The following is a 15,247-nucleotide window of genomic DNA, read 5'->3' on the forward strand; positions in this document are numbered from 1 at the left end:
TTTTTTATATATTTAAAATGTTGATGTTCTTGTTTGTGCTAGTTGCCGGACTGAACCTCTATTAGATGTCCAGCATATTTTTTCATGCTTGCCAAATGACAATGTTTTTCTGCTCTTGTTGCTATGCAGCAAGTCTGCAAGTGTGGCTCAGAGGGTTGCCGAGGCATCATTGGCGGCAAGAGCAAGCGAATCAATGGGCTGCCTGCTAAAGGGGCCGGATCTGGAGGCGGAGCCCGGAGACTTGGAAGATTGAAAGAGAAACGCAAGTCCAAACACTCACTGAAGAAGCGGGTATGAGACAGTTCATTCAGTTGAAATGCACTATTGTTGGCTGCAGTAGCTACAAGTGCATTTTCTAATGCTGTATTATTATTTTGCTGTTGGAAGGAGGAAGAGTCCAGTGACAGCAGCAAGTTTTACCAGCACCTTTTAATGAAGCCCATGTCAAACAGAGAGAGGTAGGATCTCATTAACTTTTAAAAATATATAATTTCATACTTTGGTTAAGAAATCTAATAACATGTTTGGCTCTTGTAAGCTCACATATGTAAATGTAATTCTGTGAAAAATGGAGCTATGGAAGAAGCTTTGGAAGTCTGAAGTTGTGGAGTGTTTGATTGGATTTTTTTATTATAATGATTATTATTTCATTTTTATTTTTTGCTAAACCTGTCTGAGGTAAGTTTTGGGTATTGGGGTTTGATTTATTGTAAAACCTTGTATAATGCAATAAAGACATGTTATGCAAAATACAATTTTAATAAGTGTCTGGTTTTAAAGTTGATCAAATTTGAACACTTTTCTAGTCCAGTTTTCATTAAATATTCATACTTTTTCTTATAATGACAGAATGCCTTACCAACTCTGTAGCAACAACATTTACAATACTGTAGCATTACAGCAGAGTAGTGGGAAGGCAGGTTTATAATAGTGTTAGAATTCTTTATGTTCAAGTAAAGAAGAGGTTTGCAATTTGGGGTCCACTGGGAGTGCATTGAAAAAACAGTAATTAATTTAAATACTAAAATATTGGTCTAATTTTTAATTTAAGTAAAAAATCTTTACTTTAAGTAAAATTTTAAAGTAATTAATAATTATAAATACAAAAATGAATATTAAATATGTTGATATCATTAATGATAAATATTTATTTAATCATAAATAAATATTCTGATCTATTATTTGTGCAGAATTTGATATAAATAAAACAAATAGGGTGTATGCACAGCTAGTGTTTCCTCCCATAGCAGTAAACTTCCGATGAACGGTTAATGTGATTTTTAAAAAAGTTTTTATGGTTCCTTTTACAGCATCGATTTTGTAATGTAATTAAAATACAATCAGTTAAACGGACTTCAAGCGTAAACCGAGATGAAAAGCCGTTTGCATGCATGTGCCTGTCAGGATCAGCAGGCGAGCGCAAAAACTCCACTGAAAATACTGAAGTAAATTTTTAGATTTTAAAGACATGGTTGAGGAAAATGTAATTTAATGCAGTGATTCTTGTACAATCTGAGACCCACTTTATATTGTATATCAATCAGGCAGTGGAGTGGATCGGATTTTTAAAGAAAAAAGACCTTAAACGTGGCGATTTTGTAATTGCATACAGTTCCCCGGAAGCGCTTGACCCAGGTTACTGCAAAATTAAAAGTCCTTCTAATACTTCTGCATATACCCTTTAGATATCAACCAAATAAATACAATTTAGAATCAAATGAATAACATTTTGATTAAAATAAATAAGTAAATGTGTACATTAGTAAATACAGTGATGTAAGGAGTGGAAAAACATTCATAATGTAACTTATGTAGACCCATTTTTAATTTAAAATTATTAAAGTATAATTTGGATCTTTATACAGACATTATTTATAAATCTTTTAACTTTAAGAAAAGGATCCCTTCATATTTGGGCGTGTGTGGCATCTAGTATTATGTTCTTTAATGAGGTATATGCACACAGACGTTTAATTTCAGCTAGTCAGCCTCAGCGTTTACGGTGAACTGTCTTTCAATTATAAAATTGCCACATTTAAGGTCTGATTTCTATAAAAATCTGTGATTTTTCACTGCCTGATTGATATATGATATAAGGGGGGATCTCAAACCGGACAAGTATCACCGTATTAAATTCTATTTCCCCTGCCATGTCTTTAAAATAAGAAAAAAGTTCATTTTACCCCAGTATTTTCAATGGAGTTTCTGCACTTGCCTGCTGATCCTGACAGCGCTTGTGGTTACACGGTCTTTCATCTTGTTTTATACTTGAACAACAAAACAAATGCTTAAGCCTGTTTAACCGAATGTATTATAAATACAATACAACACTGATGATGTAAAAGGAACCTTATAAAATTAAAAAAATAGTCACATTAACTGTTAACCGGAAGTTCATGGCTGAAAGACACTAGCTGTGCATAGAGCCCATTGTTTAATCATATAAGTTGAATACAAACATATTTTAACACTATCTCCTGAATTTGTTTGTTTCAGGAACTTTGTGCTGAAACATCGGGTCTTTCTGCTGCGGAATTGGGAGAAGATGCGGGAGAAACAGGAGCTTCTGAAGCGTGAGGGAGAGCGGGAGAGGGAGAACAGCGGTCTGTCTCTGTACACCCGCTGGGGAGGAGTCATCCGGGATGATGGAAACATCAAATCAGGTGAGAGTGGACAACAAGTCTTACACAAGCGATAAAGATTCCTCAAGTTGATCTTAAGATTGTCATACGCTGTATATCCACGGGCTACAGATAAAACTTCCAAGTAAGGCTAAAACATTCAGTCGACAAAGAGACATTATCAACGATGTTAACAATAAAAAATTGTAGACCAACATTCTAGCAGTCGTTTCATTGAGTGACTCGGTGTAAGTCTGACTGATACAGTGCTGTGGCGCTAGAGTGTTATTTAGCTATCACGAATGCCATTGCAGTACAAGGAAACACATTAGCTCAAATGGCACACTATACACTATGCACTATGTAATTGTGCACTTACACACTCAACAGTATAGTATATGCATGTAGTGTCGTCCCAAATGGAGCACTAATGTTTTTTTTTTACTAAGCGGAAATTCAACCCGTTTACCTGATGAATTTTGACGGTTGCCAAATCAGTGTAATAAATGACCCAACTATCAAATACCCACAGTGAGTATAACCGCATTCACCATCGGGAGGCGCTATAATCACTCTCGAAGGAGAATTTTACTTTGACCATCCAAAATAAAGTAATCCAATATGTGCGCCTGATAGCTCCGCCCCTTCCGCTACGTGAGCAAACCTGCGGTTGTTGAGTGCGTGTCCATCATTACACACTTCATTTTACCGGCTGAATGTGTGCATCATCCGGGTAATTACACTGCACTTATTATTTTTAGAGTTTTTAGTGTTAACACACTACTTACCACCGCTATTGTGGGAAATTCTTCCCATCCTTTACATGGTTACTTTAAGTTACTTCTCTCTGGTAGACAGTATAAAGTTCCTAAGTACAAGAAGATATTATTCCACTACCATTGTTTTTTTTTTTAAATATGATTTTTTTTTTTTTGTAGTTGTGTGTGAGCCAATAGCCCCTTTCACACAGTGATACCGGTAAATATATGGAAAATTTCCGGAACGACTTTACCGGTAAATTAAAAAAAACGCTGTTCACACCGGCGAGGACGTTACGGAATTTTTCCGGAAAAGAGCATTCACACATCCATTCCAAAATACCGGTAAATTCTGACATCAATAACCAGAAATGAGCTCTAAACGGCTGTGCTTGTATTTGTAAACATTTGACTACATCACAAACTGGATGGATCAGTATTGTGAACAACTTCGATGAAAACATATAGAGAAACACTTTCGCATGTCGAGATGTACATGATATGTGTGTGTGCTGGCGCTCATAGACTGTTTATGGGCACACGCAAAGCTTGAAGGTAAACAAACAGCGGCTTATCATAAGCATCTTATCGATAATTATTTACACAGTTGGCATTAAGATGAACATATAAATGTTATCTGACTAATTTCTAGCAACTAAATGTGTCTGGAAAAATATTCAAAGGTTTTTATTCTCATAAGCCGCTCGGACGTGAACGCGTCTGACTGTTCTGATTGGCTAAAGCAGAAGTCTCACGTCAGCATGTTCTAGACGTGCACGCGCTAATTCCGGCAATCTTCCTTTTGCGTTCACACAGCGCAGCATTCCGGCAAATTACCGGTAATGTTACAACTTCTCTTTCCGGAAAATAGCCAGAACGAATTTACCGGTATTTTCAAAAAGGACCTGTTCACACATACAACCTTTCCAAGAAATTGCCGGTAATTTTCCTGAAAGGTGTGTATGTGTGAAAGGGGCTAATGTCTAAAGACAATTTTCTAACCCCTGTGGGATAGATCAGTGGTTCTCAAACCACTTTTTTTCATCAAGTACCACCTCAGAAAAAAGTACCACCATAATGAGCAGTATTGAAATACAATAGCATAGTAGGCTCAGTAAAGCAGCTACACCTCTGCACAGTTTAAAAACATGGCAGATTAACTTCTATTATTAATAATATTTATTATTATCAGCCACTTTAAACATTATAAATAGTTTGAACATTAATACTGTACTGTGCTTATATGTAAAAAACAAACAAACAAAATAAAATGTCAACGTTTAAATAAAAATGTGCTTTTAAAAGTTTGTTAAAAATGGTAGGCTACTGTTGTTAAAAAGTAAAATAGAAAACTCCTGCACTTAAATGTAAAGTGTTAACCTGTAGTAACCTATTCATCAAAACCTGGAAATGTTGCTTGGACCTCATAAATATAGGCTGTATGTCATCATATTCATATAGAAACCATTTTTGATATGTTGCATGTACATATGACATATTGTTCCTCGGTGTATCACTAGAAGGAAGCCTGTGTACCACTAGTGGTACACATAACACAGTTTGAGAACCACTGGAATAGACAATAAGATTTATAGAAATTTAGAAAACATACTTAATATTACACTACCCTTTCAATTTATAGTTATTTATTTTGGAAGCTCTGATATCCAAATATGTAAATCTGATAAATACTTACTTGATATTTTAATAATCGCAGCCAAAAAAGCAATTACAAGACACTGGTTACTTCCTGAATCCCCAACAACCCAAGAATGGCTAGAGATAGTATATAATATCTATGTGATGGAAAAAATTACATTCTCCCTTCGACTCCAAATTAATACATTTAGAAACATCTGGTCCAAGTGGACTGATTACGTTAGATTGCTCCATCCAATCTTCATAGAAATATAAAACTATTACTATCTAATTCCCATCCACATAACAAACATTTTTTCAATTTACGACCCATTGCACTCCCCCTCTTAATCCTCTTTTTAAATTAGTAATTCACAGTTGATAATAACCTAAAGTTGAATGAATAAATAAAGATTTGACCCTCTCTGACCTATGGAAATTTAGTATTGATATTATTTATGTTACCATTTTACTGTTATTTTCATATATTGTATTTGATGAAACCTTTATTTATTTATTTTTTTATGTTTTTTTATTTTTTTATGTTCTGTTACTTTAGAGTTTGTGAAAAAGAAAAATGTTAAGCAGTGGGAAATGTTTTCTCTTAAGTGGAATCATTGTACTGTGTTTATTGCTACTACAAATAAAAAATTATATATAAAAAAAAAAAGATTTATAGAAATTAATTGAATAATCATTCAAAACCTACTGAGGTGTCCCTGACATTATCAATGATTAATCGATTAATTGTTCAAATAATTGTTAGATTAATCGATAATCAAATGAGTGTTATGTTGTAGACCTGCTTTAAAATTGACCGGTTATGTGTTTCTGTTTTTCCAGATGTATTTCTGACTCAGTTCTCAGCGCTGCAGACGTCCCGCTCTGTACGCACACGCAGACTTGCGGCAGCCGAGGAGAACACTGAAGTGACACGCACCGCACGTCTGGCACACATTTTCAAAGAGATCTGCGATATGATCACTAGCTACAAGGGTAAACAGACACTTATTCATTCACACAAACATCATGAACCCGCAAAACATGCAGTTTTTGTTATTAATCCTATTGTTGGCAGTGAATTTAAAGGCTGCATAATCATTTTCATCACACAAAACAAGAACATCCATTTCACAACAGCAGTTTGGTTGAGTAGACTGCTGTAAGATGTAAGCTTATTGCTAAATGCTGACACTCATTAGTTATTTTTGATGGAAATCTCTTTTTAAGTGATCTAGTTTGGCAAAATCCAGTTAGTGAGCTATGTGATTCTTTTATTTTGACTTCATCTATAAGGTTTATTCTAATTTGAGTGTCATCTTGATGCACATTCATTTACACTGACCTCAATACTAATATAATCTATTGCGTTCTTGTTCTTTGAAGATTCATCTGGTCAGCCTCTTGCTGCTCCGCTGCTTAACCTGCCTTCTAGGAAGAGGTGAGAATTAAATCCGTTTTTAAGCACACTGTATATATATACATATATATATATATATATATATATATATATATATATATATATATATATACTTTTTTCCCCCGATATGCTATATTGGGTGTGATTTGTCACATAATTTGTAATATAGGGATTTGTGAAAGTTTCAAAGATCACAAGACTGTAGCATTTTAAAGCCACGATATATCAGCGGATCGCTCATATGTCAGCTCATATGTGCTTCAGACTGAACCAAGCCCAGTTTGATGAGCTGTTGTCCGGTGTTGGCAAGAGGATTTTTCCTCAGGACACCAACAAAAGGCACTACGTCGTAATCAGTCCCTTACAAGAGCAAGCTAATAATTGGTTAATGTGGTCTAAATATCTGCTGACGTTCAGAGTTTCCAACTGGAACAATTCGTTCGAAACGTGTCAACTCCTGCGAATCACGTAATTTGCGCAGCCTCATTCGCATGAATCGCAGGATGTCTTATTCGTGTCTTAACATGTAAATCACTCGCGCTTGATACTTCATACTTGATCATTTAAAGAAGCTGATTCTCGCGGTGTCCAAAAATCTGATTTTACATGACAAAACTCTAAAGTTATATAGAGAGACCAGCAGAAAAAAGTTAAGCATGGAGAAAAATAGCCAAGACTGTCGGGCTGTCAGGTGTTTAGTTACCAAAATGTAGCCTACTTTATGTAGCTTATGCTAGCTTTGGAGGGAATATGGAGACTGCATTTACAAATACAATTTTTTTATTACTCATTTATGAATAGAAATATTTTTTTTTATATAGACTTTTTTCTGCTCAAAAAATAAGAACAACAAAAAAAACGAGAATTATAATTCTCATCTCGTGCACACAGACCTAATTGAACAACACTGGAATACATCACATCCAGTCGAGCAGTCTAGTCGCAGAAGTTCAAATATTTGAACACATCCGTAGCTCAAATGGGACATACTGAGATCATCAGAACTCTACCCAGCTCCCAGACAACTTTCCATTGGAAATGAATGACTTCCAGTCTGTTGTGTGCAGTGAAAAGGCAGCTTAAAGCTAAATTAAAAACATTTAAAATGACATACTAAGGCGACTTTATTATACAATATATACTGTTTGGATATTTGGTGCAGTCAAAGAATCTAAAGAGACATGGTCATTGTGTGTCTACTGCTCCAGGTGTGTGTTCCTAGCAGTAAATGCAAACTTGGATGTGAAATACATAGCAGAAATTCAGAGTATGGGTCATCGTACTTGGCCACTTCACAACTTTCCTTAAATACCTCTTGATGCCTGTCTACAGGAACACACAATACTATGAGAAGGTCACCGATCCTCTAGATCTCAGCACCATAGATAAGCAGATCCTCAGCGGACACTACAAAACCGATGAGGCGTTTGATGCGGACATGCTCAAAGTGTTTCGCAATGCTGAGGTCAGTGCCACTACTCAGGTTAGAGTTAAATTTGAAAAATCTAGAGTAAAAACAGGACCTTTCCTAACCTCTCTTCTGTTTTTCCTCCTTCAGAAGTACTATGGGCGTAAGTCTGCTGTGGGCCGTGACGTGTGCCGGCTGAGGAAGGCTTATTATGGTGCCCGTCATGAGGCTGCTGTTCAGATCGATGAGATTGTGGGTGAGACGGCAAGTGAAGCGGACAGCTCTGATTCGCTGGAGAGAGACCACGCCCACCACCATCACCATGACGGAGGGGGCAGCCATGATAAGGATGATGATGTGATCCGCTGCATCTGTGGCATGTACAAGGATGAGGGACTCATGATTCAGTGCGAGAAGTGCATGGTATGTGCTAAGATCAGGGATTTGAATGAATTACTAAATATTAGTGCTGTCCAACTCATTCCATACTGTGTGTATTGCATGATTGATATGATCATGATACCTACAATTGTAAAAGAAAGTCTGTAGTCTTTGTAGGTAAATCTATAGCTTTTTACTGGTATGGTATGTATGAAGCCAGATTAAAAAAAAAATTGTATAATATTACAACCTAATATTACTACAAATATTTTAGTTTTATGTGTAGTTTATTTATTTATTTATATATATTTATTTATTTTTATTTTAATAAACACTTTAGTATTACCACACTAGTTTTAGCACACTCTATGTCCATGCAGATTTACACTCTCCAGCCACTTTATTAAGTACATCTGGTTAGACCCTGCTTTGCCCTCAGAACTGTCTTAATCCTTTGTGGCATAGATTCAACAAGGTACTGGAAATAGTCCTCAGAGATTTTGGTCCAGATGGACATGATAGCATCACGCAGTTACATGATAGCATCACGCAGTTGCTGCAGGTTTTTCGGCTGCACATCCATGGTGCGAATCTCCCGTTCCAACACATCCCAAAGGTGCTCTATTGGATTGAGATCTGGTGACTGTGGAGGCCATTTGAGTACAGCGAACTCCTTGTCATGTTCAAGGAACTAGTCTGAGAGGATTCAGGCTTTATGACATGGCGTGTTATTCTGCTGGAAGTAGCCATTAGGCCAGGGGTGCTCAACCTGGTTCCTGGAGATCTACCTTCCAGCAAAGTTCAGATCCAACCCTGATCAAACACACCTGAGCCAATTAATTAGGACCTGAACAGCACTTGATAATTACAGGCAGGTGTGTTTGATATGGTTTGCAACTGAAATCTGCAGGAAGGTAGATCTCCAGGAACAGGGTTGGTCACCCCTGCATTTAGACGATGGGCACACTGTGGTCATAAAGGGACTGACATGGTCAGCAGCGATACTCAGGTAGGCTGTTGCATTGACACGATGCTCAATTGGTGCTAATGGTCCCAAAGTATGGAAAAAATCCACCACCCCATTACACCACCACCACCACCAGCCTGGACTATTGATACATTGCAAGATGGATCCATGCTTTCATGTTGATGATGCCAAATTCTGACCCTGCCATCCAAATGTCACAGCAGAAATTGAGACTCATCAGACCAGGCAATGTTTTAACAATCTTTTATTGTCCAGTTTTGGTGAGCCTGTGTGAATTGTAGCCTCAGTTCACTGTTCTTAGCTGACAGGAGTGATACCCAGTGTGGTCTTCTGCTGCTGTAGCCCATCTGTCTCAAGGTTGGACGTGTTGTGCGTTCAGAGATGCTTTTCTGCGTACTTCGGTTGTAATGAGTGTTTATTAAAGTTACTGTTGCCTTTCTAACAGCTGGAACCAGTCTGGCCATTCTCCTCTGACCTCTGGCATGAACAAGGCATTTGCACCCACAGAACTGCCGCTCACTGGATATTTTCTCTTTTTCTGACCATTCTCTGTAGACCCTAGAGATGGTTGTGCGATGAAAATCCTAGTAGATAAGTTTCTGAAATACTCAGACCAGCCCTTCTGGCACCAACAACCATGCCACGTTTAAAGTCACTTAAATCCCCTTTCTTCCCCATACTGATGCTCGGTTTGAACTGCAGCAGATGTCTAAATACATTGAGTTGCTGTCATGTGATTGGCTGATTAGAAATTTGCGTTAACGAGCACTTGTACCTAATAAAATGGCCAATGAGTGTATTTTTCAGTGCAATATTTAATTTAATTTTATTTATCCACCTATTATTAGTGTTTGATTTAATTTTAATCTTTGTTTTTTTTTTTTGCAGAAAATACTTTTTGTTTTGCTTTATGTAAAGTTTTGTTTTAACAACACAGGCTAAAGGCCCATGCACACCGAGACGTTTTTTGCTTGCGTTTTCTGTCAACGTTTAACCCCTTGTGAATAAATAAAGGGCGTCAATGTGATTGTGCACAACAACGCAGAAAAGCATCATTTAAAAAAAAAAACGCCTCATGCTCGTTTTTTTGTTTTGACGCGTCGGGGTAAAACCTTCTCCACCAATCAGATCGCCACTTTTGTTCACGTGCACGGAGCTGCTAAAGTTACAGTAAACGGCACTTGGAGGTGGTTAAGCGCAAAACTGTCAATGCGAGCGCACATTGAAGAAGATGCCCAGAGGCAATATGAACATGAAGCTGCTTATTGTTCTTGTGAACACTAATCATTTCTTCATCGCTAGAGCTGGAGCTGCTGCTTGAACCATCCATGCTTGTTCGAGTCAGCAGTAACTTTAACAACAAGCGTGTGAGCTTTCTCTCCTCCTCTTCTTCTGTGTTAAAAGCTGGTGTCAGAAGCTTAAATTTGTGCAGCGCCATCTAACGTCAAACAAGTGATTTTGCATACTCTTCAGCTTGACGCCAGTGAAAAGCGCTTGGGTTTGAATACTGAAAAACGTCTCGTTTGTTGAATGTCAGCTCACACTTTGTTAGCACATCATAACAGACAATAAATATACCTAAATAAATGTGCAATGAATTAGCATACAGCTAACGAGAAGTAAAACTATTAAATAAATTCATATTTATATGTTGTTTGTGTCTATTTCTGTCTGTCAGGTGTGGCAGCACTGTGATTGTATGCGTCTGGAGGCGGATGTGGAGCATTATCTCTGTGAACAGTGTGACCCTCGTCCAGTGGACAGAGTATGTGACCTTTCAGTCTGTGTAACCTTACGATTCTTTTTCCTCTCTCACTGTTTTTAGAGCGGCCATATGGTCTCTTATCACAACATTGTAAAGGTCACTTCAAGATTAAGATCTCAGGAAGTTGGGAAACTTTTGAAAGCTGTTTTTTTTTTTTTTTGTCCTTTTTGTCTCTAATGCATTTCGTGCTTCAACAGGAGGTTCCAATGGTGCCTCAACCCAGCTATGCCCAATCAGGATTCATCTATTACATATGCCTGCTTCGCGATGACTTACTGTTGCATCAGGGTATGTGTTTTTGTGTGTTTGTGAATTTAAATCCACACCAGTTTGGAGTAAATAAATTCATACTTTTATGGAGCAATTGATCAAAAGTGACAGTAAATATGTTTTTAATGTTGCAAAAGACCTCCATTTCAAATAAATTCGGTTATTTTTTTATTTTAACAAAAAGTACATAAAATATGTTTTTAGAGAAATATTAATCAGTACTGTTCTGTTTCAACAGTGATAATTAGAGCTGGATATTTTGTTTGATACTTTTGTTGATACATTGTTACATAAAAAAAATCATTCATTAAAGTGATCTGTGATGGAAAGCTTGTCTGTCTCCTGAAAAAAAGACATGTTTTTTTAGGAAGAACTGCTAAGGGAATCTATTTGACCTTATTTAGACTGATTTATTGTTTTGTTACATTTAGTTTTTGTTTTCAGAGCTTGACACAAAGAAAACTTTATTTATGTCATCTTGTTAAAACTAAGTTTACAAAATTGTAAGTATAGTGCAGATAGTGGTATTGAATGCAAAGTAATGATGTTGATATCATATTGAAAAACTTTTTTATAAAGATTTATTTTTGGCCTTTTGAGACAGGACAGTAATGAGATGGGAAGCGAAGTAGGGTTGGGAAATGTCCCTCAAGCCGGGATTTGAACTCGGGATGCCCTGACGTGCTACTGCACCATATGTTGGCGTGGATTGTATAGAAAAACTTTTAACGATACCCAACCTTAAGGCTGATCTATAATTCTGCGTCAAGCACACACGTATGGTAAGCTGCAGCTTTTGTGTGGTCGCAAAGCACTCAACGTGGCTTACGCCGACGCTGACACGCACCTTAAAAAAATGTAACTACACGTCACAATGCATAGTGCAAGCTCTATGATTGGTCGGCTTGGTAGCGGTGACGAGTGTGGGCAGCGCTGAGAGCCACAAGTCCGATTGAGCGACTGTTTACAAGTGTGGAGTCTCGTGAAGGAGTTCCTGATGGAAACTTTTGTTTTGTTTACCTTATAATTAATGTTGCTGCACATCAGCCGGTTCCTGTCTCTGAATGAGCGAGTTTGAGCCACTTGTACAGTAATGTTGCATTCAGAAAAAACACAACATCAGTGGAGAAACTCGACACAGAGGAACATAAAAACCTACTGCCAGCTAGTGTTTTGAAAGTGTTATTGCAGAGCAACGCAAACAGCATGCAGAAGTATAAATGCACGACAACGCGCAAGGCAAGTGGCCTGGGTCACTCCGATCACTCAACGTAGAAGTATAAACCAGCCTTCACTCAGTCAGCTATCAGAGTGATTTCTGAAGGATCATAGTACTGAAGTCTGATTTAATTATGCTAAAAAAATTTTTTTTAAAGTTGCATTTAAAAATATTGCAATAAAAAAGCAATAAATACTGTTTAATAAAAAAAATTCTGTTGCTGCAATCTTTAATCAAATAATACCAATGAAGAATTGTAAATAAATATAGTATTTGTTGTACAATTTTGGTTCAAATGTGTTCTGATAGTTACGTGCATGTGTATTAATGTATGTTTGCACGTGTGTGTTGCAGGCGATTGTGTGTACCTCATGCGGGACAGCAGACGCACAACAGAAGGTCAGCCGGTGCGTCAGTCATACCGCCTCCTGTCTCACATCAACAGAGACAAACTGGACATCTTCCGTATCGAGAAACTCTGGAAGAATGAAAAGTGAGATTCACACACACTCACAGTGTTTCACGTTTTGTGCTTCAGGTCCAGACTTCATTCACAAACAAATGCTGACATCCTTACTGACTCTAGAGAAACATTTTGTCTAACACATTTTGTCATGAATATTTAGTTTAGATTTGAACAAAATTTTTATCATCATTACGGGCAGTTGTGGCCTAGTGGTTATGGAGTTGCAATCGAAAGGTTCCCGGTGCTGGCAGGAATTGAATAAACTGCACTCTCTACATCTTCAATACCCACCTGAGGTGCCCTTGAGCAGCAGCCTAACCCCTAATTGCTCCCCGGGCAGTCTCTGGGTGTATGTTCACTGTGTGTGTGCTCTCACTCCTCACTCAAAATGTGTATGTGCACTAAGATGGGTCAAAAGCAGAAGACCAATTTCAAGTATGGTTAAAATTATACTTGACAAGGCGCACTTCACTTATATAGTTAGTATGCATCACTTCAGACAAACTATTCTTAACATTTAGAGGATGCAGCTTGAAAACTGTTTTAAAATGCATCGTAATCGGTGAAGGCGCATCGCAAGTTACTTTAGGATCTATGGAGCTGTTGCTAGCAGTGTTTCTCAACCACGTTTCTGAAGGACCACCAGCTCTGCACATTTTTATGTCTCCTTAACCAAACACACCTGATTCAGATCATTAGCTCATTAGTAGAACCTGAAAGACCTGCAATGGGACAGACATCCAAAACATGCAGTGTTGGTGGTCCTTCAGGAACGTGGTTGAGAAACACTGCTCTAAAGCAATGCAAACAAATACTTCCCCTCATCTAATAACACACACTGCTGCTAACTACAGGAGCTGGTTTAGTCCAAAAATGCGCAGTACTTTTTTGCAGTTAGGTTTGAGTTGAGATCACAGTCCTGCCACAAATAAACCGCTCCAGTGTTCTTTTGAAAACGTATTGTGACAATCTCTTAAAGCAGGTCTCAGTTCAGTTGTTTGGACCTGCCCAAACGAACCGAACCGAACCAAGCACTAAAAAACTGACTCTATTGTGATTCATCCAAACTAAAGGAGGCAGGTATCAAAGCGCACTAACAGAATGCTGAAAGTTTGATCTTGCTTTTCTCCATGTCTGCAGAGGTGAGAGGTTTGCATTTGGTCATCATTACTTCCGTCCTCATGAGACGCATCACTCCCCTTCCCGCCGCTTCTACCACAACGAGCTGTTTCGAGTGCCTCTGTATGAGATCATCCCGCTGGAGGCCGTGGTGGGCACCTGCTGCGTGCTGGACCTCTACACATACTGCAAGGGTGAGACTTCACACATACACAACTTTCACATAAGATTCAAGAAGCAGGTGTTACATGCTGAAACTCCCCATATGCTTTGCATGCTAATTCCTGCTGCTCTTTCTAATGGATTCAGGTCGTCCAAAAGGGGTAAAGGAGCAGGACGTTTACATCTGCGACTACCGGCTGGATAAATCCGCACACCTGTTCTACAAGATCCACCGCAACCGTTACCCAGTGTGCACCAAGCCCTATGCGTTCAACCACTTCCCCAAGAGACTGACGCCCAAGAGGGACTTCTCTGTGAGTAGAATCCCAAATAAACATACGAGTTATTAAAACTATTATGTTTATAAATGTGTTGAAGAAATCTTTTCTGCGTTAAACAGAAATAGGGGAAAAAAATAAACACGGGGGCTAATAATTCTGACTTCAACTGTATATTCAGATATCGCAGAAGAGAACATTGTGATGTTTTAAAGCAGAGGTTCTCAAAGTGGGGGTCGGGACCCCCCGAGGGGTCGCGGGACAATGAAGGGGGGTTGCCTGGTGATTTTCAAAAATCAATTAATTTTTATTAAACCTTAAGACTTACTGTATTTTATCAATAACCTACTGATGAGAAAAAAATAGTCGTTTATAGTTACTATAAACTATATAGTTACTATAGTAGCTTATAGTTACTAGTTCTATTGGATTGCAACTTCTCGGGTAATTACATTATACTAAAGACACATCAATACTGTCAGATGCAGCAGATTTTGTAATACCAGGTTAAACTTTCTAGCCCATTAACAGCACTGACATACATTAAAAAAAACAAAGAATAGACTTGGGCCTATTGGTGTGTGTGCGTCATTGCATACAAGGTTTCTGTATTTATAACCACCACCTCAGAGAATATTGGGGGTCACGAGTCACTGGCATTCTCAGTTTGGGGGTCGCGGGCTGAAAAGTTTGGGAACCCCTGTTTTAAAGAATAGTGTTGGAGATTTAGCTACCCTTTAATGTTCTCATATTT

General features: G+C 38.0%; 1 protein-coding gene across 4 annotated transcripts in view; it reads left to right on the forward strand.

The window, feature by feature from the left end:
- Window positions 1–15,247, forward strand: part of ash1l (ASH1 like histone lysine methyltransferase) — a 54,478-nt gene that overhangs the window by 32,293 nt on the left and 6,938 nt on the right. For all 4 annotated transcript variants that reach the window (NM_001346407.2, XM_087294712.1, XM_087294713.1 and 1 more), the window contains 12 exons: window positions 130–291; window positions 388–458; window positions 2,497–2,663; window positions 5,861–6,013; window positions 6,404–6,458; window positions 7,770–7,902; window positions 7,996–8,268; window positions 10,893–10,979; window positions 11,177–11,267; window positions 12,823–12,961; window positions 14,075–14,247; window positions 14,363–14,529. In NM_001346407.2, the coding sequence (NP_001333336.1) occupies window positions 130–291; window positions 388–458; window positions 2,497–2,663; window positions 5,861–6,013; window positions 6,404–6,458; window positions 7,770–7,902; window positions 7,996–8,268; window positions 10,893–10,979; window positions 11,177–11,267; window positions 12,823–12,961; window positions 14,075–14,247; window positions 14,363–14,529 (1,671 nt within the window). The remainder of the gene's footprint in view (window positions 1–129; window positions 292–387; window positions 459–2,496; window positions 2,664–5,860; window positions 6,014–6,403; window positions 6,459–7,769; window positions 7,903–7,995; window positions 8,269–10,892; window positions 10,980–11,176; window positions 11,268–12,822; window positions 12,962–14,074; window positions 14,248–14,362; window positions 14,530–15,247) is intronic.

This window comes from Danio rerio, chromosome 19 (genome assembly GCF_052040795.2).
Source record: "Danio rerio strain M-AB ecotype USA chromosome 19, GRCz13ab, whole genome shotgun sequence".
Classification (NCBI taxonomy): domain Eukaryota; kingdom Metazoa; phylum Chordata; class Actinopteri; order Cypriniformes; family Danionidae; genus Danio; species Danio rerio.